Below are 26197 nucleotides of genomic sequence, written 5' to 3' on the forward strand. Positions count from 1 at the left end.
ACCTGTTTAGATAGCTGGTGCATGTGTGTGTGCTAAGTCGCTTTAGTTGTGTCTGACTCTTTGTGACCCCGTGGACTGTAGCCCGCCAGACTCCTCTGTCCATGGGGATTGTCCAGGCAAGAACACTGAACTAGGTGGCTATTTCCTCCTCCAGGGGATCTTTCAAACCCAGGGCTCGAACCTACGTCTCTTAGGTCTCCTGCCTTGGCAGGCATGTTCTTTACCACTAGTGCCACCTGGGAAGCCTTTAGATAGCTGGTATTTGATTATAATTTTCATGTGCAAATTTTGGGGGGCAAGGGGAGAAGCTACCGAAAAAAGTGGTTAAGGACGTTATCTGTGCAGCATGGTTTTGCTTCGCCAACTGTTAGTTCCATCACTCCAGGCAGCTCTTTGTAGCTTTAGAATGCTCTTGTCACCTTGCAAAATTGTCCTGGAGCTTTCTATTTGTAAAGCGCTTTGCAATCAATCATTAAATTGGCCTCCCTATTCTGCTACCAATAAAACAGATAAGTGAGTGGCCCAAGGACACAAAACAATTCAGATCTTATCGTTCTCATCACCATCACCAAACAGTGTAGCTACACAAGGCCTATTCAACTCTGCTATCCCGGAGATCAACCCTAACCCCTACCTAGGAGCAGCAGAGGAAGGCGGTGCATGTAGTCAGTTCTCTGCTACTTGCTCTCAACAAGCTCCTCTATGCAGAGCATCTTGAAGGCCAACAGTGATAATGACTGCACTGGGATGGGCACACTGGCACTTCAGACTAGACAGAAGATGAACAGGACAGTGCTCAAAGAGGAGTAAGAGCACTCAGGAAGTCACAGTGGCTTGCAGCTTAAAACGTCACCATCCCTAAGGAGATGGCACTCCCAACACACACACACTCATCCTCTATCTCTCCCCCAAGACTTCCCTGCATCCCCCACAAGCAGCCTGGACAGTGGTCTCTCCTGGGCTGCCACAGTACAACACTGCTGCTGCTGCTTCTAAGTCGCTTCAGTCGTGTCCGACTCTGTGCGACCCCACAGATGGCAGCCCACCAGGCTCCCCCGTCCTTGGGATTCTCCAGGAAGAATACTGGAGTGGGTTGCCATTTCCTTCTCCAATGCATGAAAGTGAAAAGTCAAAGTGAAGTCGCTCAGTCGTGTTCGACTCTTCGCGACCCCATGGACTGCAGCCTACCAGGCTCCTCCGTCCATGGGATTTGCCAGGCAAGAGTACTGGAGTGGGGTGCCATTGCCTTCTCCGTACAACACTGCACACTGCCATAAATCGTCTATTTCCCTGCCCTTCTCCATTCCCATGGGCCCTCCCAGTATCTGAAGCTCCCAGCCCAGGACCCAGCATAGGAAAGGTTCATCAAATGCGTGGCTTCCAACCAGCAAATATGAGAGACAGGGCACTCTCTTCACAGGGCAATGGACTTGAGAGATCAGCTAGACCAACTCCTTATTTTTCACATGAGAAGAAAATCCCCCAGTTACATATGGCCTGGTCTTTGGGCTCAGTTTAGTTCCACATTTTACAAGTGGCTCCTGTGTGTGTCAGACACAGCAGGGGCCTGTTGGGAATAGAGAATTGAGTAGGAGACCATCTCTGCTTTAGGGAGTTCACAGTCTGAGGACGTAAAAGAGTTACAGAACACTTGGGCAAGTAGTGCAAGGAGAGACGCTCGATTCCTTAGCCTGAGTGCCTTCCATCCTGTCCACTCGCTAGTCCCCATCTGGGAAACAGAACAGCAATATCTACTTCCTGCAAATAAACATATAATCAAGACTGATGAGACAACACGCATGGAAAATTGTCAGGTTTACCCCCCAGAAAGCATTATGTAAGGTCCCGCCATACCCTGACACGGACTCCAAGGATTCAACAGTATTTCAGATATCAGTTCCACAAAGAAGCAAACAAGCGAGGTTTGGGCAAACGTCCAAGGCAAACCTCAAGGGCTGGGAGGAACTGGAGGAAACAGCTGGGGTGGGGGGTAGGGGTGTCGGGTCAAGTGAAGCGGCCCTGGCCCGGCGAACGGAGGCAGGCAGTGGGTGCCAGAAGATGGAGTGGTGAGAGGGAAGTCGGGACATCAACAAGGGAGGGCGAGCGGAGGGGCGCGGGGTTCCGGCAGGGCTGGGGCCGCGGCCGGGAGGTTCTAGAAGGGACGGTGGGCCGGAGGTTGAATGTAGCGGACGCGGGAGGAGCAGCGGGTCGGCGCCGAGGCCGATCGGTTTTCCGAGGCTCGGGCAGGCCCCGTCGCCCACCGCGGCATCACGGCCGCCGCGCCTCCCCAAGCCGTGCGGGCGGCGCCTCACCTCGGGTTGAAGTCCTGGAAAAGGCCCCTCAGGTTCATGGCGGAGAACTCACGGCGGCGTCCTCCTCCTCCTCCTCCCCCCGCCCCCCCGAGCAGCACGGTCTGCGCGTTACAGCGGGTACATGGTGCCAGCGCTGGCCGCGTAGCCGTCGTCGCCGCCGCCGCCTCCCGGAGAAACCTGAGTTGCACCTCCCTCCCCTCCTTCCGGGCTTCCGTAAGGCCGCTGCGCATGCGCCCTGAGCCCCGCCCCGCCGGCCCGAGGAGCGCGGTGGGCAATGCGCGACGCCGGTGTCCCCGCTCCCGGCGCGCGAAGGTCCCGGCCCTCGGCCCCGCACCGGGCTAAAGAGACGGCGGGGACAACGGAGGCCGGAGGGACAGGGGACCCGGGGGAGGGCGCGGAGAACCAAACAGGGTGCTGACTCTGCGCAGGCCCACGGGGAGGGAGCGGTCCGCCCGGGAGTCCCGCGGGGTGGTCTTCGCGGACCCCTGACACCTTGGCCCGCGCTGCCTTCTGGAGGTTTCCCTCAGCGAGAACTGATCCTTGAGGGTAGTGACTCCAGGAATCACATTGCATTTTGGCGATCTCCTCCCAGGCTTCACCTGTCAAACGTGTCAATGACCGCTTCTCAACTTCCCTCCCAAGGCCCACGTCAGCGCAAGGAGATATGCTGGCCGTCCCAAACTCAGGCTACCCCGCTCCAAAGTCATCCGCCCTCCCTACGGCCTTCCCCTCCTCAGTTGCCTCTCTGCGTTGGCAGTAGACCTAATCACCGGCTTGGTTGCAAGGTGGGGTGCCCAAACTGGAAATCTGGAAGTTATCCTGGCTTTGCTAACCTAGTTCAAAGTCTCCTTGGCTCCTGCCTAGACTCTGTGGTCACGTCCCACCTGGCCCAGCTCTTCCTGCACTATGAGCCATCCTATTTATAACTGCCGGGTTCATTTTCCTTGGGCAAGTCAACATCTTTGAGCCTCATTTTTTTCTCCTCTGCAAAATGGAGATAATAAAACCTACTTCCTAAACTTGGCAAGACTCGGTGAGATAGCATGCATAACACACTGCCTGGTGCACACTCGGTGCTCTGAGAACACTGTTGCTATCTGGTGCTTCTGCAGGGGCCTCTCTTCAAGGAGTCTGTTAACTTTTGGAATTAGCAGAACAAGCTCAAGCAGGTGGCCTAGTCTACCTTCTTCACTTCCCCGCTGATACGAGTTTTCCATGGGCACAGGAATACCTTAGACATTAGTCTCCTATCATTATGGGTAATAGTTATACTTTGTTACAATTGCAGTTTCTCAAATGGCAGTTTTATAGGACTTAGCCCTGGAGGCAGCTTGAGAATATCACAATTATGAGAGTCATACTTTGCTATGATGTATTACCTTTCTTTTGAGAACTTGCAAAACATTTCACAAGTGGTAATTAGGCTTCCCAAACCCATTAGGGAGTGGGTATTATTATATGACCTGTTTTTAAGGATGAGTAACCTGAATCAAGTTTGTTAGCTGCCGAAGCACCAGAGGACTGTCCTAGAGTTTGAGTCTATCTCACCAGCCCATCCTTCCAGTGGAGTCCTTTGTCTATCCCTGAGGAGGTTCTCAATGAGCATAGAAATACAGAAGGGAAAGCTGAGGCACAGAAAAGCTTGTATAATGTGCCCTGAGCTGCCCAGCAATGAAGGATGTAGGACTTGGAGTTCCTGACAAACCTGAAGCCCACACTCTGCAAAAAAAAAAAAGAGATACTTGCCAGTGACCAGATTGGCCAGCACCACTTCCTTACTAGTGGCCTCACTCCAAACAGGCATTAAGAGTGAGATTGTTGGTCAGTTAAGACACTTGAGTACCAGGTACTGTTGCCCTTTCAAGAGATTCATGGACAGAGACCAAACAGGCTGCTCAGACTCCAGAGACTTGAGAGCAGGCACTACTTTAGTGAGGTCCCAGAGAATCTCAGAGCTGAGCCACTGCTCTGTAGGCCGGCAGTACCCCCCACATCCAAGATGATCAGCCTGTGGGGGCTGCCTAGCCTGGGGGAACAGGATGCCAATGCACAAACAACTGTCACTGTATTCTTTTGTCCTGACAAGCCAAATTACCAAGGGAGCATAAAGGCCTGTCCGTGAGGACATATAGGAAAAATTCGACTATCCAAGCCTCCCATCCTGAACCTTTGAGAAGTGGAGGTGCCTGCACTGCCTCAACTTCACTGGTGGCCCTGCCATGTATTTTCCTGGGGCTCCCATGGAAATAAGATTCAGAGCATCCAGGTGACCCTCTTGTCTCTTTCCAACAAGCACAAAAGACTCTGCTGCCAATCTGCTGCTCACCTCAGACCCCTCACTCAGTGTCTGACCCTGTGCAGCAGCCCAAAGCTTCAGTGGCCTGTGTGGACAAATCCATGAGTGACCCGAGCATTGAGGAAAGCCCCTGAGCCATGCAAAGGATGACACCTTCATCATCTCTAGCCAGCCTGGACTGTCTACCACATTTTAGGGCCACCTTACTTAGAGGCTGCCAATAATATTCATACAAAGGCCTGAAATGGTTCTGGGTTGAAAAGGCATGAACCCCAAGTAAACCAGAAAGCATATCCATGTGGCTTTGGAGTGGACACGTGTTACTGGGTTCAAGAAACTTCAGTGTATATATGGACCATAGTTTTAAAGACCACCTTGGATTTATGCTACCCTTTGGATAAGTAGGTGACTTTTCCAATTCAACATTCACATTGACTCCAATGTGGTGAGTGGAAGGTGGGCTTCTGAAGAGCAGGGCCCTAAAAGGAGCCAATGCTGCCTTCAGACACTCTGGTCATGGAAGACCTGGGTCAGGGAACAAAATAGTTGTTGCCCAGCTGTCCGTGCCACCAGGGCTGCTCCCCCAGGCCACCACAGTGGCAGAATGAAGGGGACACAGAGGACTCAGACTGGTGTCACTGTCCCTCCAGTGCAGAGAGGGATAGCTAGGAACCAATGCCAGGCCTGCTGGGGAACAGCACCTGCCCCAGGGTTCCTGGGGGACCTACTTGAGAGCTTCTTCAGCCAGGCTGGCCCTTGTTGTTGTTGTTCAGTCCTTCAGTTGTGTCTGACTCTTTGTGACCCATGGACTGCAGTATGCCAGACTTCCCTGTTCTTCATGTCCCGGAGTCTGCTCAAATTAATGTCCATTGAGTTGATGATGCCATCAAACCATCTCATCCTCTACCACCCTCTTCTACTCCTGCCCTCAATCTTTCCCAGCATCAGGGTCTTTTCCAATGAATTGGCCCTTCGCATCAGGTGGCCAAAGTATTGGCGCTTCAGCATCAGTCCTTCCAAGGAATATTCAGGGTTGATCTCCTTTAGGATTGACTGGTTTGATCTCCTTGCTGTCCAGGTGACTCTCAAGAGTCTTCTCCAGCATCACAGTTCAAAAGCATCTCTTTTTTTGGCATTCAGCCTTCTATATGGTCCAACTCTCACATCCATACATGAGTACTGGAAAAATCACATATTTGACTAGACAGACCTTTTTAGGCACAGTGACGGCTCTGCTTTTTAATATGCTGTCTAGGTTTGTCATAGCTTTTCTTTTGAAGGAACAAGTGTCTTAATTTCATGCCTGAGGTCACCATTTGCAGTGATTTTGGAACCCAGAAAAATAAAGTCTGTCACTGTTTCCATGGTTTCCCCATCTATTTGCCATGAAGTGATGGGAACAGATGCCATGATCTTAGTTTTCTGTTGAGATTTAAGCCAGCTTTTTCACTCTCCTCTACCTTCATCAAGAGGCTCTTTAGTTCCTCTTCATTTTCTGCTATTAGAGTGGTATCATCTGCTTATCCGAGGTTGTTATTTCTCCCAGAAATCTTGATTCCAGCTTGTGCTTCATCCAGCCTGGCATTTCCCATGATGTACTCTGCATACAGGTTAAATAAGTAGGGTGACAATACATAGCCTTGACATACTCCTTTCCCAATTTGGAACCAGTCAATTGTTCCATATTCAGATCTAACTGTTACTTCTTGACCTGCATACAGGTTTCTCAGGAGGCAGGTAAGGTGGTCTGGTATTCCCATCTCTTTAAGAATTTTCCACAGTTTGTTGTGATCCACACAGTCAAAGTCTTTAGTGTAGTCAATGAACCAGAAGTACATGTTTTTCTGGAATTTTCTTGCTTTCTCCATAATCCAACAGAAGTTGGCAATTTTGTCTCTCATTTCTCTGCCTTTCCTCAGTCCATCTTTAACATCTGGAAGTTCTTGGTTCACGTACTGTTGAAGCCTAGCTTGAAGGATTTTGAGCGTTGCATTGCTAGCACGTGAAGTGAGTACAATTGTGTGGTAGTTTGAACATGCTTTGGCATTGCCCTTCTTTGGGATTGGAATGAAAACTGATCTTTTCCAGTCTTGTGGTCACTGCTGAGTTTTCCCAATTGGCTGCCATATTGAGTCCAGGACTTTCACAGCATCATCTTTTCGGATTTGAAATAGCTCAGCTGCAATGGGAAAAATAAGAGATCTCTTCAAGAAAATTAGAGATTTTTCATGCAAAGACAGGCACAATAAAGGACAGAAACAGTATGGACCTAATAGAAGCAGAAGAGATTAAGAGGTAGCAAGAATACACAGAAGATCTATTAAAAAAAAAAAAAAAAAGATCTTAATGACCCAGATAATCACTAGGGTGTGATCACTCACTTAGAGCCAGACATCCTGAAGTGCAAAGTCAAGTGGGCCTTAGGGAGAATTACTACACACAAAGCTAACAGACGTGATGGGATTCCAGCTGAGCTACTTTAAATCCTAAAAGATAATGCTCTAAAAGTGCTTCACTCAATATGCCAGCAAATTTGAAAACTCATCAGTGGCCACAGGATTGGAAAAGATTAGTTTTTATTCCAATCTCAAAGAAGGGCAATGGCAAAGCATGTTCACACTACCACACAATTGCACTCATTTCACCTACCAGCAAAGTAATGTTCAAAATTTTCTAAGCTGGCTTCAACAATATGTGAGCTGAGAACTTCCAGATGTACAAGCTGGATTTAGAAAAGGCAGAGGAATGAGATATCAAATTACCAACATCCATTGGGTCATAGAAAAAGCAAGAGAATTACAGAAAAATATGTACTTCTGCTTCATTGACTACACTAAAGACTTTGACTGTGTGGATCACAACAAACTGTGGAAAATTCTTAAAGAGATGGGAATACCAGACCACCTGAGAAACCTGTATGCAGGTCAAGAAGCAACAGTTAGATCTGAATATGGAACAATGGACTTGTTTCAAATTGAGAGAGAAGTGTTTCAAGGCTGTATATTGTCACCCTGCTTATTTAACTTATATGCAGAGTACATCATGGTAAATGCCAGGCTGGATGAATCACAAGCTGGAATCAAGACTGCTGGGAGAAATATCAATAACCTCAGATATGCAGATGCCACCATGCTTATGTCAGAAGGTGAAGAGGAACTAAAAACCCTCTTGATGAAGGTGAAAAAGGAGAGTGAAAAAGCTGGCTTAAAACTCAACAGAAAACTAAGATCATAACATCTGGTCCCATAACTTCATGGCAAATAGATGGGAAAACAATGGAAACAGTGACAGACTTTTAATTTGGGGGGCAGATTGTGACTGCAGTCATGAAATTTAAAGACACTTGTTCCTTTGAAGAAAAGCTATGATAAACCTAGATAGCATATTAAAATAGCAGAGATATTACTTTGCTGACAAAGATCCATATAGTCAAATATATGATTTTTCCAGTAGTCATATATGGATGTGAGAGTTGAACCATAAAGAAGGCTGAATGGCAAAAAATTTATGCTTTTGAACTGTGGGTTGGAGAAGACTCTTGAAAGTCCCTGGGACTGTAAAGAGATCAAACCAGTCAATCCTAAAGGAAATCAGTCCTGAATTTTTATTGTAAAGACTGATACTGAGACTGAAGCTCCAATACTTTGGCCACCTGATGTGAAGAGCTAACTCATTGGAAAAGACCCTGATGCTTGGCAAGATTGAAGGCAGGAGGAGAAGGTGATGACAGAGGAGGAGATGGTTGGATGGCATCACCGACTCAATGGACATGAGTTTGAGCAAGCTCCAGGTGATAGTGAAGGACAGGAAAGTCTGGCACGCTGCAGTCCATGGGGTGGCAAAGAGTCGGATATGACTGATCGACTGAACAACAACAGTGGGAATTCCATCACCCTTACTAGCTTTGTCCATGGCAATGCTTCTTAAAGTTCACTTGACTTTACATCCCAGATGTCTTTCTCCAGCTGAGTGGTCACACCATCCTGGTTATCTGGGTCATTAAGACCTTTTTTTGTACAGGTCTGTGTATTCTTGCCACCTCTTCTTAATCTCTTTTGTTTCTGTTAGGTCCTTTCTGTTTCTGTCCTTTGTTGTGTCCATCTTTGCATGAAATTTTCCCTTGATATCTCCAGTTTTCTTGAAGAGATCTCTAGTCTTTCCCATTCTACTGTTTTCTTCTATTTCTTTGCACTGTTCACTTAAGAAGTCTTTCTTATCTCTTCTTGCTACTCTCGAGAACTCTGCATTCAGTTGGGTATATCTTTCCCTTTCTCCTCTGCCTTTCACTTGTCTTCTTTTATCAGCTATTTGTAAAGCCTCCTCAAACAACCACTCTGCCTTCTTACATTTCTTTTTCTTTGGGATTATTTTAGTCATCACTTCCTGTACAATAATGGAAACAAACCTTTGTCAATAATTCTTCAGGCACTGGTTACCAGACCTAGTCACTTGAATCTATTTGTCACCTTCACTGTATAATCATAAGGGATTTGATTTAGGTCATACCCGAATTGCCTAGTGGTTTTGCCTACTTTCTTCAGTTTAAGTCTGAATTTGGCAATAAGGAGTCCATGATCTGAGCCACAGTCAGCTCCATGTTTTGCTTTTGCTGACTGTATAGAGCTGCTCCATCTTCAGCTGCAAATAATATAATCAATCTGATTTCGATATTGATCATCTGGTTATGTTCAGGTGTAGAATCATATCTTGTGTTGTTGAAAGAGGGTATCCATATGACGTGCTTTCTCCTGACAAATATCTGTTCACGTTTGTCCTGCTTCATTTTGTACTCCAAGGCCAAACTTGCCTGTTACTCCAGGCATCTCTTGACTTCCTACTTTTGCATTCCAATTCCTTATGATGAAAAGGACATCTTTCTTTGGTATTAGTTCTGGAAGGTCTTGTAGGTCTTCATAGAACTGTTGACTTCAGCTTCTTTAGCTTGAGTGGTTGGGGCGTGAATTGTATTACTGTACTGGCCCTCTCGACCTGAAATTCTGCACTCTTGAGTTCCTGAAAGGGCTCATCCTGAATGCCACCAATGAGAAAATCCCTGGAGTCCCCAAGACTTCACTTATATGATGCACCCCCCACATCCATGCCCACTTCCAGAGAGGACCCTTTGTTTCTGGCTCCTTTAGCTAGACTCCGTAAGTGCCTAGTCTCTTGTGCCCTGAGAGCTCCCTGGCAGAGGCTGGGTTTGGGGGCTTGAGGAGCTCAGGGAGGGGCTTCCATTCTGCTTGAACTTTGCCCCCCTCCCCCACTACATCTTCCTTCAGAGATCAGAAGGGCCACCCCTTGCTGGGAGGAGTCCCTTAGGATTAGCATACTGCTGCTGCTGGGACAAGAAGGAGGGGTGTGTCCAGGCCTCTTTGGCCCTCTTGTCACTTGTCCCTGGGAGCCAGTGGATGAACACCTCTCCCGGAGCAAGCTACCCACTAAAGCAAGCAGGGACCATTTCCTGTTGTAAGGTCAAGTAGGGAGGCTGTGTCTGGGCCTCTAGGGCCACCAGTATGTCCCTGTGGCTTCTGCTGTGGACCTCTCTTGCCACCAGAGACTCCAGGAAAGTGTTCCAGGTAGGGAGGGAGGCTTTTGGGCCTCTGACAAGCACCACTTGGAACAGTCAAGCAGCTGTAGACATTTGTCAGATGGATAGATTGCTCTGTCACAGTCTCCCATCTACAGTGGGATCCTGCCACCTCCTAAAATGTTTTCTCCAGCCCCATGCATGGTGCTCCACCCTGCCCTGACCTCTCTGCATTCTAAGGGGGTGGTGCTGTCACCAAATTCTGTGTCCTGACAGCTCAGCCTCCCTGCAGCCCCTTAGGTTATAGGTGCTCAGGAAATGAATTTGGGAGTCCAAGCTACACAAGAGCCATGCTAGCAAGCAGTTTCCCCACACCCTAGACCTCACCCTGGGTCCCCCACCTCTGTCAGAACCATGATCTCTGCTTTCTAAGTTTCCAGTAGCTACAGGCATTATCTGTGGGCAGCTGCCCTCTCATTCTCCCAGGGCATGGACATGCTGAAGCTTTTTGAATCTTATTATAGAACAAGTTAAACCATGTTTGCACAGACATGAGATAGGTCATCCATTTGATAACATTTTAACTGAAAAGAGAAAAATATGCATCAAGCAATGCATAAATGGATCCTTAGACATACATAGATGTGGGAATATTAAAATGTGGGGGAAGGTACATCTTGAATACTCAGTAAAAATAGCCCCTTGTCACTGAGCAGCAACTCTGGGTCAGCCACTTCATATGCAGGTAACACCTTGTATCGTATTTGTTAGGATTTGAATTATATCCGCAAAAGGTATGCTGAAATCTTCATGCCCATAGCTACCAGGGGAACTGAAGGGGAAATAGGGCCTGTGTAGATATAGTCACATTAAGATGAGGTCGTTAGACTGGGCCTAATCCCATAGTTTTCATTCCAATCCCAAAGAAAGGCAATGCCAAAGAATTCTCAAACTACTGCACAATTGCACTTATCTCACACACTGGTAAAGTAATGCTCAAAATTCTCCAAGCAAGGCTTCAACAGTACGTGAACCGTGAACTTCCAGATGTTCAAGCTGGATTTGGAAAAGGCAGAGGAACCAGAGATCAAATTGCCAACATCCTCTGGATCATTGAAAAAGCAAGAGAGTGCCAGAAAAACATCTGTTTCTGCTTTATTGACTATGCCAATGCCTTTGACTGTGTGGATCACAACAAACTGTGGAAAATTCTGAAAGAGATGGGAATACTAGACCACCTGACCTGTCTCTTGAGAAATCTGTATGCAAGTCAGGAAGCACCAGTTAGAACTGGACATGGAACAACAGACTGGTTCCAAATAGGGAAAGGAGTATGTCAAGGCTGTATATTGTCACCCTGTTTATTTAACTTATATGCAGAGTACTTCATGAGAAATGCTGGGCTGGATAAAGCACAAGCTGGAATCAAGATTGCTGGGAGAAATATCAATAACCTCAGATATGCAGATGACACCACCCTTATGGCAGAAAGTGAAGAAGAACTAAAGATCCTCTTGATGAAAGTGAAAAAGTTGGCTTAAAGCTCAACATTCAGAAAACTAAGATCATGGCATCTGGTCCCATCACTTCATGGCAAATAGATGGGGAAACAATGGAAATGGTGGCAGACTTTATTTTGGGGGGCTCCAAAATTGCTGCAGATGGTGACTGCAGCCATGAAATTAAAAGACGCTTACTCCTTGGAAGAAAAGTTATGAGCAACCTAGACAGCATATTAAAAAGCACAGACATTACTTTGCCAACAAAGGTCCATCTAGTCAAGGCTATGGTTTTTCTAGTGGTCATGTACGGATGTGAGAGTTGGACTATAAAGAAAGCTGAGCGCCAAAGAATGCATGCTTTTGAACTGTGGTGTTGGAGAAGACTTGGACTGCAAGGAGATCCAACCAGTCAATCCTAAAGGAAGTCAGTTCTGAATATTTATTGGAAGGACTGATGTTGAAGCTGAAACTCCAATAATTTGGCTACCTGATGCAAAGAACTGACTCATTTAAAAAGACCCTGATGCTGGGAAAGATTGAAGGCAGGAGGAGAAGGAGACGACAGAGGATGAGATGGCTTGATACCATCACCAACTCAATGGACATGAGTTTGAGTAAACTCTGGAAGTTGGTGATGGACAGGGAGGCCTGGCATGCTGCAATCCATGGGGTCACAGAGTCGGACATGACTGAGCAACTGAACTGAACTCTATCCCATAGGATTGTTATCTGTATAGGAAGAGGGCAAATTGAACATAGGCATGTCCAGAGGGGAGACAGCCACGAGAGCATGAAAGTAGAGCCTGGAATAATCAGCCAAAAACCAGGAAACACTTGGAGACATCACAAGATGGAAGAAACAAGAAAAATCCTCCTCCAGAGCCATCAGAGGGAGCATGGCCCTACCACCACTGTGACTTTCAGAAAATCACTTGAGCCTTGAGGAAAGAGAGAGAAGTCACAACTCGCCCCACCCCCCGCCCCCGCCCGCCAATTTGTGGTACTTTGTTGGGCAGCTCTAGGAACCTAATATAATAATATAATCTCATATCAAGGCTCAGAAGTTGTACTGTTACAGTCTCCATTCTACAGAGAGCCTGACATTGGACACTGCCCACAGCAAGTCTCCTAAACCCCTCAAGACACCATCTCCCCTGGAATGAATATGAGATCCTGGATGAGGGGTGAGATCTAGCATAGAGAGTGTGAGGATGGAGAAGGCTCCTGGACATGGAGGGTTGGAGGCACAGCCCACTGAAGGCTGCTCTTATGTTCAGGCTACAGTCCTGCTCTCTCATTCCATGCCCACTCTCCTCACTTCTCTCCCAGCTGCTGCAGAGTTCCATGTTCTCCTGCAGGCTCACTGCTCCGGGCAGACTGATTGTCAGGCAAGGGGAAGCCTGTCCTTTAAAGGACAGTGATTGCAGGGCAGGGTGAGCCCTTGAGACTGTGGGTCTTTGGGATGCCCCTCCTTCTGGATGCTTGAGCACATGTGGCTTTCCACCCAGATGTAATCCTGTGAGTATCCCTTGGCTTCACATCCTGCATCCCACCACCATCCCAGCCCTATCCCTGTACCCAGGCCTAGCTCAGGGAACCAGGACAAGCAAAGGCCTGGGATTCCTTCCTTGCTCACAAAGGTCCCTAAAGCAGTAGCCAGTGATATTTGCCACAGAGGAGGGTAGGTGAGAGCCAGACAGGAGGTCAGTCCTTTGCCAAGGAGGCTAGAGGTCAGAGCAGACATCAACTGTGGGTGGGGAATGGGGGCTTCTCCGGAGAAGAACGGTGGCTGAGACAACTCCCACCAGCACCTAAAGGGGCAGGCTCAGGGCACTTAGAGAATGCGAGAGCTTCTCTCTGATGGGCAGGGAGCTCCTTGTGCTTGGCCCCACCTTGGTGAGAATAACCTGGGTGCCTGGGTGGTTTGTGCTTATGCAGTGTCTACTGGAGAGGATGGTGCCCCCGGGAAATGCCCCTCCCCCGGAATGCCCTGGGTTGCTCTTGATATGTCGTGGCTACTATTGTCATGCTTGCTGGACTTCCCCTGGGCTAGTACTGTCACCCATCAGTCAGTTCATTTCATGAATAGACACAAAGAATACCTGTTTTTTTCTGGGAGAGCCCCCTAGGGCTGTGATCTACAGCAAGAGCCCACAACTGAGGCCAGGTATAGACCTGGAACCCTGTATTTGCTCAAAAACCACTTTAAGACATCTGCCAGTGTTATTTGCCACAGAAGTCTGTCAAGATCCAGGCAGGATTCAAATTGTTGGAAAGGATATCAAGGGTCCAGAGCAAAACTTTAGGTGTGCATACGTGTGAGTGTTCAGTCGCTCAGTCATGTCCAACTCTTTTCGACCCCAGGAATGTAACCCCCTGGGGCTCCTCTGTCCATGGGAATTCCCAGGCAAGAATACTGGAGTGAGCTGCCATTTCTTCCTCCAGGGTATCTCCCCACTCAGGGATAGAACTTGCATCTCCCACATTGCAGGCAGATTATTTAACACTGAGCCTCCGGGGAAGCCATGAGGAAACACAGGGACTTCTCAGAGGAGTAAAACTTTCACTGAGAATCCTTAACCCAGGGATAGCACCTGCCCAATCTGTGGTGCCCTGGGCAAGATCAGCTTGGGAACAGGGTGGTCTGTGTCCACACAGAGGCTGCTGCAGAAGATGCTGGATCCTGGAAATGACCCCCAGATAAGTCAGTGGGGACAGGGGGCAGTTTGCACCTCCTAGCAGCCAAAGGCCTGAGGTTCTTATGTACCCAGAGCAAGAACCCAACCACACCTAGCAGTCATATCCAGTGAGGGGCATGACAAGTACATGCTTTGAGAGCTGTCATGTATCCATCCTGGACTGCCCCCTGGAGCTGTGGTCCCGGCCTTGGCCCCAGAGCACAGATGTCCTCATGGAGGTCGGGGCGGCAGCTCACCTGCAGCGGCATCTGTGCCCCTCTCCATCTCCCGGCCAGCCCCGGGCGGGTCTGATGGGATCTACAGGGGCTTACTGCTTCCACCTCTCTGGGGCGGCCAACCCTCTTTGTAGTCTGTACCCCCGGGACCCCACAGTCTCCTGCCTGGCTCCTTTCTGAATCCTCATTGGAGTCTGGGCCTCTGGTGCCTGGGAGAGTGTCCTGGGGACCAACCCTGCCAACTGCTAGAGCCTATCCTCTGCTCAAACAGCCGGAATGGGGACACCAAAGTCCTAGCTGGCTGCACAGGTGGCTGACCAGGCACCCCTCTGCATCTTACACTCAGGCTCAAAAGCCAGGACCTCAAAGTCACATTCACAAGACCCTGAGTTTACTCCAACACGTGGGATTCCACAGGGAATGGTCTGATATACCTCAGGATCTTAGAGATGTGCCCCACACTTCCATGGCAATGAATACTACTGACCCACCACCAGGACACTCACCCACAGGCTGCATCAAGTCCTGACGGCTCCACCTGAAGCACTGTGGAAGGGGATGCCGCCCTGGGACTTCCAGATAAAGATACACACATGAGGTCATCAGGACCAGGGCCTAAGCTGCTCTCAGGGGGGCAGGCAGGACAAATCCCAAGCCCAGGTTCCAGGGGAGAGGGGGTGCTATGGGCAGCAGGGGTGGATGGCCTCGGGGCTGGGCCCCACAAGGAGGATGCCCCCAACCCCAACAGGGAACTTTGGGAGCTAGCTGCTGTCCTCCTGATGGAGACTGAGCACAGCCCCGAGGGGGCTGACAGCGTGGTTCAGGGTGGGCAGCAGGGGTGTGTGTCTGTGTGAGGGGTGAGAGGAATTCCTGAAGCCAGCTCCCTGTGGGGCAGCCTCTGTCAAGGGTCAGAGGTGCAGGACTTTAGTCTCTGGGAGAGGAACCACACTCGGAGCGGTCTGTGTCTGTGTGTTGTCCTGACTTGAGGATCAACCCCAGGCGCCTGTGTCCCTTAAAAACAAATGGTCGTGACAAAATTGCTTCTGCTCAAAATTCACTGGTCACAGGTCATCACATGACCCTTCCTAAGTGAAGAGGCCTGGCAGGGTCGTGTCCCCATGTGTGCAGGGAGAGAGGAAGACAAGAGGTGGCCGAGCACCTGACATCTCTCCAATTGCACACTGCCTAGCAGATGCTTAACAAAGAGCAGCAGTTAAAAATCTCCTTTGTTTTGGGGAGGAGCGTCTGAGCAGGTCACATGGGTCTTGAAATTCTCCACCTTTTCCAAGTGTCCACTGACTATCTGGCAGCTGCCATATACGTGGCCAGAATCACATCTCCTGTGCCTGTTGTTCTCTGGCACTCAGCACGGAGAGCTGCCCCTCAGCCCCCTGCACCCATTCGCACCCCCCACTGCAGTGACCTTACCACCTCCTTAGGCCCGGAAGTCGCTCCTGCCTTTTGATGCCAGGCACAGCCTTAACCTGTGTCTCTGCTGCCTCCACATTTCTGAACCTGCCTGAACCTGAGAACACTGGCGGATGTTGCATCTTTCCTGGCTACTACTTATTTCTAGTGTTATTTGGATCTCAGACTCTGTCCCTCTCTCCTCTGAAAATTGTTTTCTTTTTAAGACACCTCAGAGAAGTGGCAGCTCAATAGGAAATGGAATAGAAAACCACTCAAAATTGCTGTTCTGTGTGTTTTCCTCCCCGGGGATATATTATTCAATTTGGGTGTTTGTGAGGGTTTGAGGATGGGGAGCAGTATCTTTCCCAGCTGGGCACAGCTCACTCAAAGATCCCAGGATTCTAGTCATGCAGCAGGTCCTGTCCACTTTTGCAGCTTCTCTTCACTCATTTCATCCAAATGAAATCTAGACCATGCTCACAAGTGAAAATAATAAAGTCCAGATGCCCAAATAAACTGTCATTTCAATGTACTTGGTAATCAGCTTCCCAGGGCAGAGAGAGGAGGGCCAGCACAGGGAATACTGGGCCATACATAAAAGAGCAAGATTTATATTTCTCTAGGAAACCTAGCAGATGGTGGGTAGAAAACACCTATTTCATCCCTGTGGTCAATAGCTATGCAACAATAGCCAGGACCCCTTACTTCCTGCCCTAGAAAGAGATCTCCCTGGGGTTTATCCAAGAAGCAAAAGGACACCTCACAACAATGATCCATTTCAGAGATTCCCCTCACCCCCAACACAAACCTCATGTGACTGTGGCTTCTAGATCATCGCTCTAAGTGTGGGGGTGTCCTGTTTCTCCTCGTGTCCCCACTGCTAACACAGCCTTTCATGGAGCAGAGGCTCCATAAAGGTCTTCGGAATAAATGAGCTAGTGAGCAGGGGACTCAGATTGTCTGATACTTTCTTTAATAGCCCAGTAAAATTCAATAAACAGAGATAATTTAGTTACTGTGAATGACAGACAAGAAGGACAGAAGCATGAATTCACTACTATTACTTTTATTATATAATTCTCCATTCAATATTATTTCTAAATAAGTTCGCATTTTCAAAACAATTCTAATTCCTATTCCATTGTTCAGGACTGCAAAACACAATGAAAGTGTTCCCAATCTTAAATCCCAATTTTAAAAAACAGCAAAACTCTTGTTCGTGAACTGGGTAACCACAAACACACTGGGATCAACATCATTCACAAAGCTAAGACACTGAACTGTATTTACCCTTCTATGAAATCAAAGTCTGAAAAATTTCTAAAGAAAACAGAGATGAATCTCCATGTCACTGTAGACAACAGGAACCCAAAATTGCTACACACCAGTTCCCCCAACTGGCCCAGGTCCTCATTTCTGAGAAGCTGACTGATCCCTCTTCAATAACAGAGAGAAGGATCAGACTGGCTGCTGCTCTGGCTCAGGCTGCTGAGTCCTCCTCCCTCGCAGCCTCTGCAGAAGGGAGTGGGAAGGACCTAAAAGCCCTTTGGTTGACCCTGAGAAGAAACACCATGACTTGCCACTTGCTGGTCTCCGCATAGGCCCGGGAACCCCATAGGAACTCATTGTGGGCAGAGTGGCTGTCAGGCACCTTCCGGTACTCCAGGATCCCCTCCTGCACCCACACTTGGGTCAGCAGCTCCCTGGACTCCCCAAAGATGCAGTGCTCACTCCCAACACACAGCCCTATCCTGCTGAGTGCTCCCCAGAATGCTTCCTCAGGGGCCCAGTCTCCATTCCGCACATTCAGGCTGAGGACCAGCACCAGGAGGCTGGCCTTGGGCAGGCCCTGCCCACTGCTCAGCATCTCATCACAGGTGAGGCCCAGGGTGGAGACCATGAAGTAGATGTGCTCCCTGGCGTCTACTTCTCTCACCTCCATACCAAAGACCAGCTGCAGGCACTCTGAGACTTGGCTGAAGACCACTGGGAAGTGCTCCTGGTTATCCCTGATGACTTTATTTAACATTTCTGCCTGGGAGGTCAGCTTCTTGGCTCAATACTTGAGGAGCAGGAACTTCATCAGATTAGCCATCATCTCATTCAGAGCTTCCTGGGGCAAGGCCTCCCCAGGGGAGGAGGAGGATGCTGGGGTGTAGGAGGCCAAGTCAGATGGGGCCTCCCCCCGCTCAGCCCCCAAGAGCTATGCCTCCACCCAGCCCTGAGCCTTGCCTGGGTCCTGAAGGTCTTTCTTGGGCTTGCTCAGCTCACTCATCTTGACCACGAGCATGATTCCTGGGGTTGAACAAGACACGGAAGTGAGGCAGGGGTACAGATGGAGACCACCCACCTCAGGGTGAGAGGGGGTGTGAGCAGCCTTGGCTGAGAAATGCATGAGATACCCCCAAGGTACCCCCTCCATTTCTCTCACAGGAGCTCCAGGAACCAGGAGGCGAAAGCAGAGGTCTGAGGTCCATGGCCTAAGGTCAGAGAGCAGAGGAGGTCCAGGCAGTACCAGGAGTCAAGGTGAGGAGTGCGCCCTAAGTGTGCACCAGGGACTTCCCATCCCAGAACAGAGGGGACCCCACGAGGACCTAATCCCCCCAATTAAGTCAGCCCCGGAAATCTCAGGCTGTGCTTACTGCACCCTGGAGAGCCACCTCACTCCCTCCTTCAGGTAGCCAGGGGACTGACTGCCCTGTAGGCACACTCCTATAAGGTATGAGAGCACCCCTCAAGAGGAGACCTGTAAGGGGCCTGTGTCAGACCACACAGGGTGCAGTTCTCAGTCAAGGCCATTCACAGTCCCTCTCTCCCTCAGCCAGGCCAGTTGTCCCCATCTGTTCCCCTGCCTCACTTCTGTGGTTTGATCCCAGGCATCGTGCTCATGGTCGAGATGAGTGAGATGAGCAAGCCCGAGGAAGACCTTCAGGACCCAGGTGAGGCCCAGGGCCCAGTAGGGGTGCAGCTTTTGGGGGCTGAGGCAGGAGAGGCTGCATCCCCCTCAGCCTTGTCCCCTCAGTCTCCTCTGCCCTTGTGGAAGCCTTGCCCCAGGAAGCTCTTAGAGATTGGAAACTCTTCCATTGTGTTTTGTGGTCCTGAACAGGATGCAATGGAATTGGAATTAGAACTGTTTTGGAAACATGAGCTTACTTAGCAGTAATATTGATGGGTAAGAATTAGATGATAAAAGTAATCATAGTGAATCCGTGCTTCTGTCCTTCTTGTGAGTCATTTTCAAAAACTAAATTGTCTCTGTTTTTTTGGGTTTGCTTGGGTTATTTAAGGAAGTAGCAGATAATTAATTAAGCCCCCTGCTCACTGGCTCATGTATTCTGAAGACCTTCACGGAGCCTCTGCTCTGTGGAAGACCCTGTGTTAGCAGTGGGGACACTAGGAGAAGCAGGACACCCCACACCTTGAGCGATGGTCTAGGAGCCACAGTCACACAAGGAAAGTGGAGAGACATGTCCCCTAGTCACACTGAACAAGGCAACACAGGGCAGGGTGGTGGGGCTTCAGGAGGAGCACTGGAGTGCCAGTGCCTGAGCCAGGGCAGTTTGGGGCTTTGAGAAGCTGGGTTCCTTCTGTGGGAGGTGATTGTGATGAGGCTGGGTGGTGGCAGCCCTCAGACTTGCAGACAGTGTGTCTGGGGGGTGATGGGAAATTCTGAAATGGATCATTGCTGTGAGGTATCCAACCAGGCTGCCGTCTATGGGGTTGCACAGAGTCGGACACGACTGAAGTGACTTAGCAGCAGCAGCAGCAAAGCCCAGAGAGATCTCTTTCTTGGACAGGAAAGAAGGAGTCCTGGCTCTTGTTGCATTGCTGTTGATCACAGGGGCAAAGGAGGTGTTTTCATACCCCATATCTGCTAGGAATCCTGCAGAATTCCTTCGCACTCCCTTGAAGTGGTGCCCAAGAAATCCATGGAAGTACCCTCTTTTTCCTGGTCCATGGGATCTGGAACCCAAGGTGTTAATTAGCTTTAAATTATCTTGATTGTAACTGGCCATCATAATCAAGGACTCGACCTTCGCTGGGGTTGCCATGAAGGAAAATAATGGTTTGGATGGAAGACCAGCTGAGGCAGAGGCAAAGAGTGGTTCTTAATTCTATTTCCTACAGCAGCTTGGGTCCTGCTGGAACAGTCCTCCACTCCCAAATTTAACAGGCCCTCTAACTGGAAATGGGGCTTATTGGGTAGCTCAAATAATGAAGACTCTGCTTACATTGTGGGAGTCCTGGGTTCGATTCCTGGGTCAGGAAGTTCACCTGGAGAAGGGCATGGCAACCCACTCCAGTATTCCTGCCTGGAAAATTCCAAGGACAGAGGAGACTGGCAGGCCACAGTCCATGGAGTTGCAAAGAGTTGGACACAACTGAGCAACAAACACTATGGTCCACCATGGTCTAAGGAAAAAAGTTTCTTAGTTTTATTTATGAAATATCCTGTTTGGTTGATTAGCTTTTCCACATCCTATTGAGGGTTGTATTCTCTGACATGTCTGGATCACAAAGCAGCCAACCCCATCCCTCAGTGGAGAGTGGAATAGTGTCTGGGGGCAACAATGTGAGAGATTCCTGCCCTGCCGTCACAGTGCAAATAGCTGCCAGGCCCTGCGAGCTCTGTCCCATCATGCAGCCCAACACACAGGGCTCTTCACACTCACTTGCCTCCCAGATGAAGAACTGAGGCCATGGGCCTTGGGCATCTTTGCAGAACCACATGCTAGTGAGGGCTGGGGTGGGCTCTGAGCCCTGGTCTCAATTCCTCTGGAGCCCCCGCCCTTCCCACCCACTCCAGTTCACGGCCCGACCTTCTGACTTCTCCTGCCTTCCTCTTCTCAGTGCTATACGGTGCCTCTGAGGTGACAAAAGCTGGCCCAGGGAAGGAAGTGGACAAGGAGAATCAGAAGCACTATGGGGCTGCTCTGTGTTTTGCTGAGAACTGGCTCTGCTGGGGGCCTGTGTGTCTGTCCAGTCCCAGCGCCTCCCACGTGAGGGTGGTGCCCTGTCCCTGCTGCTGCCATGGGGCCTCCTGCCCAACTGAACCTGCCAGGCTGACCAGCTCCTCACTGAGCAGGAGGGAGGAGGGCCTGACTGTATGGTCCCAGTGCCCACTGGGATAAGGCCCCCACAGGAGCCTCCTTCAATATGGGAGGGAAGGTAACACGGGCAGAACCCCGAGGCTCCAGGTCTCCCCAGCTGCATTGAGTGTAGGGGGCAGCTGGAGGGCCTCTGGGCTGGGAACACTGGGGCGGGGACGCCAAGTGCAGGGGCAGGAGAGCGAGGTTGAGAAAGGCAGGTATTGAACATCATGAGAGCTTGTGTGTGCACAGTGCAAGTGTCCTGAGCCAGAGCTGACAAAGACTCCTTGGTGCCACGCAAACCCAGTGCCAGGGCCCGGGTGGTGCCTGGAGGAGGGGGCCCAGAAAAGGCAGCTCCCTCAGGACCCAGGGGGCAAGGAGGGACCCCGAATGGGGAGAGGATGGGAGCAGGAAAGGCCACCTAGCCAGGCTACCACAGGTACCACAGTCTTTGGTCCCCTTTGGAGGAGCCACCAGGGGCCCCCACCAACGATCATAGCCTCCAGGGTCATGTCCCAGTCAGATGAACTGACCTGAAGGAATGCTCTGTCAACCTGTTTAGGAGCACAAAGGCAAGGGAGCAAGCACAGGTCAAGGCCTGCGAGCTCCATTCTAGCCGCCAGACCTCAGACTGAAAGGCCCCTGGGAGAGCCTCTTCCACACCCTCTTAGCTCTCCCCTTTCAGACACTAGGCTGTGCCCCTCACACAGGGCAAAGACCCTGCTGAGTGGCAAAATTAGGGGGACACTCTCCCTAGGGGTACAGTGTTCTAGGGTCCTCACACATGGGCCTTTCCAAGGTGCCAGTCTGTCCCCTATATGGTGATGTTGAAGAACAGTGGCCCCCAAGGTCAGAGAACATGCATCTCCAAACCCACTGCCCTATTGCCCATGTGTGGTGAAGACAGGTGACTTTCACTGGGGCTTCGTCCAGTCCCACACCCCAACTCTCATCCATTTTCAAATACAGGGAAACGGGGACTTCCTTTGGTCACATCTAGCTCAACAAGTTAGACATGTCCCTGGGAGTGAGTGTGTGTAAAGGAGGCCCCCTGAAAAGCACGTAACCTGTGAGCCAACTAAATCATTCTATGTACCTGCCATCTGAGTAAGGGAGAACTGGTCCACAGTGGTGGTGGGGACAGGGGCAGGGGCAAAGAAGACCAGAGCTGGCCTCACAGAAGACCAGTGAAATGCTTGTTTTCAACAGAACAACCTGTACCTTGAGCCCCCAATCAAGTCCTTCAAAGGGCAGGTACCCACGGAGACCCAAGTTGGACATGGCAGGCCAGGAACAGGGGTAGCAGAAGCCCATCCAACCCATTGACAAAAGGAAACAGGAATTTTGAGGTAGCCTCAGGGAGGCTGAATCCAAGGCTCTGGGAGGGGGACGAGAAAAGCACACACACACAGGTGTTCCCAAGTGAGCACTCTAGGGCCACGAGAGTGGTCTTTATGGGAAGAAATGGAAACTGAAGACAGCAGCCTGTGATCTCCAGCAGGATGACGTATGGTGTGGGCAGAGCTCGGTGAGGCTGCAAGCTCAGCAGAGCACCTGGCTGCGCCCTCCCATACTGTGTCATGAGTAGTCTGTGTCTCAGGTGTTTGGGGAACAGTCAAGTGGAATGTGAGGTTGCTCCCACTGTGCTCGAGCACAGCCATACTCTGGGGAGAGCTCAACCTGGGGGGCAGCGGAGCAGGACAACAGGACTCTGACTTTTGGGCCATCTCAGAGGGACCTAGCAACCGGCAGCACCAGCCAGAAGAGACCAAGCCAGAAGAGGGGCAAGGCTGGGGCCGAGGGTGGAGACGTGGGACCACCAACTCAGGCTAGGCCAAAACAGCCCGTTACAGACCCCATTTTCTGGGAGGGGCACTTGCCAGGGGCCCATCGGACCCCTGGGGTCTCTCTCCGTGGTAGCCAAGCCAGGACTCGCCAGGATCTGGCCCTTCAGCAGAAGCCTGCCCACTGGTAGGGAGGGAGTGGAGCCAGGGGCACGTTTGTCAACCCATCCAGGGCCTGGTTCCCTGAAACAAGGGGCCTGGCCACAGATGGGAGCCTTTGCAGGCAACCTGAAATATACTTTTCTGTACTTTCAGACAAGAGACAAGCTGGGGATCACATCTCTGTCCCCATCCCCCACTCCCCCACACTGGGCCAGGGCTGCCTCTCCACATCACCTCTGTGACATCATGAAACAATTAAGGGAGCTGACCACTTAATTGGCTGCCTGGCCCAAGACACAGATTCTAGAATCTCCAGAGATTATTTATGGGGCACCCCGACCGTGGTCTGAGGCCCTTCTGCCCTGAGCATTCACTGCTTGGGTGGAGAATGCTCCTGAGCTAGACTGGCTCCATGGTTAGTGAGAGTTCCCATGAGGCACGTGCAGCCCTGCTGGCCCCATCAACTGATGAGGAGCCTGCAGCAGGGGATCCCTGTGATTCCTCCCCAGATCCAAACGTGGATTCAAAGGAGGCTCTGGAGAAGCAGGGTGACCAACCCGAGAGCCCCGATCCAGGCCTCCATGACAATCTGCCCCCACAGGGCCAGAACCCAGAAATGGCCAATGAGGAAGAGAACAACGCTGTCCTAGGGCTTTCCCAGGAAGCTCTAGAGGATCATGGAGGATGCGGCCTTCACCTCTGTGCACTGGAACAACGAGGCAGACATGGTGGTCATCAAGGCAGATCTCTTCCAGATGGAGGTCCTCCAGCACAGAGGCACAGACAGAATCTTCGAGACAAACAGTGTGAAGAGTTTCACCCATGAACTGAACCTCTATGGGTTCAGTAAAATCTGCCCTCCGGGTTGCTCTGCAGGGAAGAAGAGGATGATGGTAACATAGAAAGCCATTCCAGGGAGATTAGGCTAGGCAAGCCAAGTGCTGGATGGGTTTCATTTTCCAGGAGAACATTTTTCTTGTGAGAGGGTGGCTAATGAAAGAGGAGAAAGCAGGGCCTGTCGTGTTCCATGAACCCCCTTAGACAGGACCTTCAGGGGCCACTTAATGTCATGGAGGTCCAGTAACACCTCAAGTGAGGAGCTACATGCTAGGGCCTCATAACATGCCAGGAATGAAGAGACCTTATCTCTATACTTAGGCAAGGCCAGGACAGTGGTGGGGAGGAGAGTGGGGAGGAAGGGCTCCTCTCCCCCACCATGGCGAAAATGATTCATTTCCTTTCAGATCTATCGCACTCCAATTTTCAGAGAGACAAGCCTGTCCTCCTGCAGAACATCCAGAGGAAAGATGACTCCAGAACAACTGCTCAGCCCACCACTGGTTCAATAGTGACCCCAAAGAGAAAGAAGCGAGCGGTGGCAACCAGACACTCTCCTCAACTCCACCACAACCAGTGCGCCCAAGAGGCGGGCAAGAAAGTCCAGAAGAGAAGCCCAGCTGCTCACAGAACCCCAGCTGGCGCTCATTTGTGCTCTCTCACCTTTGGTCTACCGGCAGCGTAGCCCGGTGGGCCGGGGGAAACCATCTCCCCAGTGAACAGGGCGGCCCCAGTGGAGAGGGTACATCCAGCAATGCCATGTCTGTACACCCAGCTACAGCTGGAAGGGACAGCCCAGGGGAACTGCCTGAGAGCCCCCCAGAGTACCCAGGTTATGAATCAGTGATGGCTTTGTACAACACCTGTTACTCCATCCTGACAGCAGCCCTTTCCGTCATGGCCCCAAACAAGGCCCCTGAGGTGGAGGAGGAGCAGAGAGAGTCCTCAGATTATGTGTGTCCTCTGTGAGCAGGTCAAGGACAAGCCCAATCCCTGAGCCCCCAGATTCCTAGGGAGACTCAAGAGCACTATCTTGTAATCAAAAATTGATTTCTGGCTCTAATAAAGTAAAGAAAAACTCCACCGGACTAAATAAAGCATTGAACAAGAACTGCAAGTCTGTTCTTTCTATCTGTCCATGCTATTCACACACGGCACTGGGTGAGCCAGATGAAGCTGGAAGCCCACAGCCCAGGCAGGCTTCGGTCTGGTCCCTGTGGTCCTTTTTCACCTGAAGCAGCATTTCACACGCCCGGCCAAGGATCTGGTTCATAAGCCAAGCATTAAGGCGAGCCCAGGATGGGCTGGTCCCTGGGCCTTGCCTGCCACTCAACAGACAGCTCAGCTGGGCTCCTGATCTTGAGGGTGTCACCTCCCATGAGTCATTCACCCTAAAGCAAAAAGGGCTCCTTATGGGTCCCCAAATGATGGCACAAATTTCTGATCAGCAGCTGAGTGTCTCCAGCTCCTGATCCAGGGGCCTCCCCAAGAGGTTCACCGGAAAACACAGTCACGCCACTGCCAAAGGCCTTGAAAACACGTGATCCCAAACCCAAAGACAAGTACAAAGTTTCCACAAGGTGAACACCAGCCCTTGTCGCTCTGCCCTCACAACTGTATTTAGGAGCCTGTCTTTGGACGTGCGGCCACCAGGCACCATGTCCAACACACATGCTTTGTGAGCCAAGGGACACTTTACAGCAGGACAAGGGTCGCCTGCAAGGACAGACTGCTGCCTGTTTCTGGGCCTGCGGGCCTCTCTGCCTGCCGATGCTCAGCCCAGCCCCCGGGCTCCCCCATCACCCTCTGGACACTGTTCCAAAACAGGGAGTTTGGACCAGAGCACAGAGGGAAAAACACTAACCGGTTTCCTAACAACACATTTCTCTCAAGCACCCAGACCCAGCAGGGCCAAAACGAGTGGCGATGCCATGTTTTCATAAAGGTCAAAGTCCCAGAGACTCTCGCTGAGTCCAGAGCAGCACTGCATGAGGGGAGTCCCCGCCCCTGGCCTCGCACCAAGTGGCCAGCCCACCCCAGGGCAGGACCGATTCAGACCCAACCAGATGGACATGCCTAGGGCGTGGCGGTGACTGGGCGGTGTCACCATGAGCTGATCTCTCCGTCACCTTACTCTGGAGTGCTCAGTCTGGCAGGCCTCCGGCCCAAAGGGGATCAGGTGCTTGAGGGTATCTACCTGGAAGATGTCTTTCCCGGCCCTCCCCGGGACAGGCTGCAGCAGCCAGCAGGGGTCGGCGAGCACAGTCAGGTACTTCTGTTGCAGGTTGGGTAGCAGGGCTTGATTCTGCAGCTCCTCCACCTCAATGGGTCCTAGGTTTTATGGGCACAGCAAAGTGTCTCCA

General features: G+C 50.7%; 1 protein-coding gene and 1 long non-coding RNA gene across 3 annotated transcripts in view; one reads left to right on the forward strand and one right to left on the reverse strand.

Annotated features, from left to right (window-relative positions):
- TMEM185A (transmembrane protein 185A) overlaps positions 1 to 2557 on the reverse strand; it is a 41855-nt gene extending 39298 nt beyond the window's left edge. For both annotated transcript variants that reach the window (XM_070784744.1, XM_070784743.1), the window contains exon 1: positions 2313 to 2557. In XM_070784744.1, coding sequence (XP_070640845.1) covers positions 2313 to 2542 — 230 coding nt within the window. In that variant the 5' untranslated portion in view covers positions 2543 to 2557. The remainder of the gene's footprint in view (positions 1 to 2312) is intronic.
- LOC139181402 (uncharacterized) lies at positions 1960 to 24945 on the forward strand. The gene is made up of 4 exons (XR_011565373.1): positions 1960 to 2066; positions 18395 to 18487; positions 18838 to 18900; positions 24242 to 24945. It is a non-coding gene; the product is annotated as an uncharacterized lncRNA (long non-coding RNA).
- Positions 24946 to 26197: the final 1252 nt, after the last annotated feature.

Source organism: Bos indicus, chromosome X (assembly GCF_029378745.1).
Source record: "Bos indicus isolate NIAB-ARS_2022 breed Sahiwal x Tharparkar chromosome X, NIAB-ARS_B.indTharparkar_mat_pri_1.0, whole genome shotgun sequence".
Taxonomy (NCBI): Eukaryota; Metazoa; Chordata; class Mammalia; order Artiodactyla; family Bovidae; genus Bos; species Bos indicus.